At 43.9% G+C, this 2,500-nt stretch overlaps 1 protein-coding gene across 2 annotated transcripts in view; it reads right to left on the bottom strand.

Annotated features, from left to right (window-relative positions):
* The window catches only part of ly75 (lymphocyte antigen 75), a 29,578-nt gene that overhangs the window by 13,133 nt on the left and 13,945 nt on the right, over positions 1–2,500 (bottom strand). For both annotated transcript variants that reach the window (XM_031558949.2, XM_031558948.2), the window contains exons 14-16: positions 1,985–2,066; positions 1,638–1,709; positions 747–870 (exon numbers count right to left, since the gene is read on the bottom strand). In XM_031558949.2, the coding sequence (XP_031414809.1) occupies positions 747–870; positions 1,638–1,709; positions 1,985–2,066 (278 nt within the window). The remainder of the gene's footprint in view (positions 1–746; positions 871–1,637; positions 1,710–1,984; positions 2,067–2,500) is intronic.

Here is a 2,500-nt window from a genome sequence, read left to right as displayed (position 1 = left end):
ACACAGCTGTTAATGAACCTGACCCCCACACACACACACACACAAACACACACACACAACACTAAACATGACTGTTAATGAGCCTGTGCCAAATATCAAATAATTTCAGAAGTTTGCAGCTATTAAGAAAACAAAGTAAGATTTAGATGTTTACAAAGCATCTTTAGTGTTATGACAATACAAAAATGGCTCATATTAAAGAGGCATAGCCTATGTCAGGCATGCTGATATCAGTCATGAAACCTTGTGAAAATCAAAAGTCACTAGGACATAACATAAGCCATAGGCACCCCTCCATCCACCATCTAGGCTTTAAACAAACATGCCTCTAGATTGCTTCAGTAGATTATGTTGATTCTGTATGGTTGTGTATACATCAGGTGTGGTCGTGTATTATAAAAGTGAAATGGTGTTTGCATTATGCTAACAGCATGAATAAGGACTTTAGCGCGAATAACTTAAAATGGAGTGAAAGCCAAAGGACATCATAAACCTAAGAATAGAGGTGGCCGAAAAAAAAGGTGTCAGATAGCTTCAAGTGTCAAAGGGTTTATTGTCGCATGCACCAAGTTGCTTCAGCGCATCGAAATTCTTGTGACTTGGCAGGCAACATCTACGCAGTAGACGGCATACAAAAAAATCTTGGCGCCGGTTGTGTGTGTGTGTGTGTGTGTGTGTGTGTGTGTGTGTGATTGTGTGTGTGTGTCTGTGATTGTGTGTGTGTGATTGTGTGTGTGTGTGTGTACCTCTGGGGATCTGACAGGCCCACTCCAGCTGGGCGTCGCAGTGGAAGGGCGTGGCGTAGAAGGGCCGGGGCGGGAGGTCATGCAGCAGGAAGAAGAACAGAAGGTGGAAGCTGCCACGCAACGACTGGGGGATAGATACAAGAACAACATACCACTAAATAAACGTGTGTTCATCCCTTTCTTCAGTCTCACACAGAGGATAGGGACAGGAGAGTGTCCACACGCACCAACCAACTGTTAGGTTACATTTCGACTGCTAGAGACACTCTACACGGCTGAGAAACAGGTACAACATGGACACCGATCAAATGTCATTTCTATGTATTCCATAAATAACACATATCAGAGGAGTCTTCTGCAATCACTCTATTCAGTCTATTAGGAGACTGACTGAGAAACTTTGTATGGCGTGTTCCACATCTGACCCTGTACACTTAATAAAGCACAAATAAAATATATATATATATATATATATATATATATATATATATATATATACACACAGGTATATATATATATATAAACTGTGTAGAAACTGTGTGATTCTGTTTCACTTCACTCCTTTGTGGTTCATCTATGGTTTTATCTTTGTTTTAGCTCTGCAGAAAACCAGTGGACTTTGTATGGGTTTTCTTCTGAATGTTTCCTGGTGGTCACGTGTTCTTTTCCCACTCCTAGTGTGGGATCAGGGGAGAGTCAGAGCAGAGCAGAGCAGAGCAGAGCAGGACAGAGCTGCTCACTCCCAGGACAGATTTCCCATGAACCTCCTGGTCTCCACTCTCTCTGCAACTTATTCACACTCTGGAGTGGGATAGTGCTTGAGCCTGGTTGCGTGTGCGCTTGTGTGTGTGTGTCTGTGTATTGTTGGTATGGGGGGCAAGGATAACTCACCTTGAAGGCAGTGCAGTCACGATTATACTCGTCATCCTCATGAACTTCCATTGGGAAGATGGAAGTAGACATCTGACACACAAAATGATTAATTCAATGTGTATCATGGGGAACATTGGTGCATTATTTTAGCTTTGTATAGTATACAAGCCAAAACAGGCCGGTGTAATGACCCTGTCAAGTATCACAGTGGTATTTTAGCCCAAATACAGACTACAAAATGGACACTGAGTGACAGAAGCAGGATATATCTAAATGGAATAGACCGGACTGTGGGAGGGAGACAACAACAAAGATGGTCCCTGTTTAGACCCAAACCCCTGATCAGACGATGCCCACACACTTACCGGCCTGCCATCGCTCCACTCCCAGGCATTGTCATTGTTTGGGTTCCTGCGGTTCATCCCGACCCAGAAGTACCGGTCATCACTGCAAGAGAACAAAGAGCCCGACTTAAAAACATCTCAAGGTTCCCGCCTTGAGTCATTCCCGGGACCGGTCTTATGTGCCTGACCAGCAATGATGTGAGTTTCTTTTTCCAGTCAGCACAACAAGAAAAAGAAAATCGACTGATATCTGATCTGGTAATGGTCATAAAGCTCTGGAGCCCTTCTCATCAAGAGGGATTGTATTTCGCAAACTAAACGAGCCGGAGTCACGAAATGAGAATGCTTCTGCAGTGTTGAGTCACATCCTGCCCATTCATTACAGGGTGCAATGCAAACCTGGGGGACGGACACAGACTGCTGTGGCAAGGGTCGTATGTGATGTGTTGTAATGACTATAGGAGATTTCTACATTAGTTAAAAATGGGGCAAAAGTTAAGCAGACAGAAAGAGAGAGAGGGGAGGGGAGGAAGGGAG

This window comes from Clupea harengus, chromosome 21 (assembly GCF_900700415.2).
Source record: "Clupea harengus chromosome 21, Ch_v2.0.2, whole genome shotgun sequence".
Lineage (NCBI taxonomy): Eukaryota > Metazoa > Chordata > Actinopteri > Clupeiformes > Clupeidae > Clupea > Clupea harengus.
This window is presented reverse-complemented; position numbering and strand designations above follow the sequence as displayed.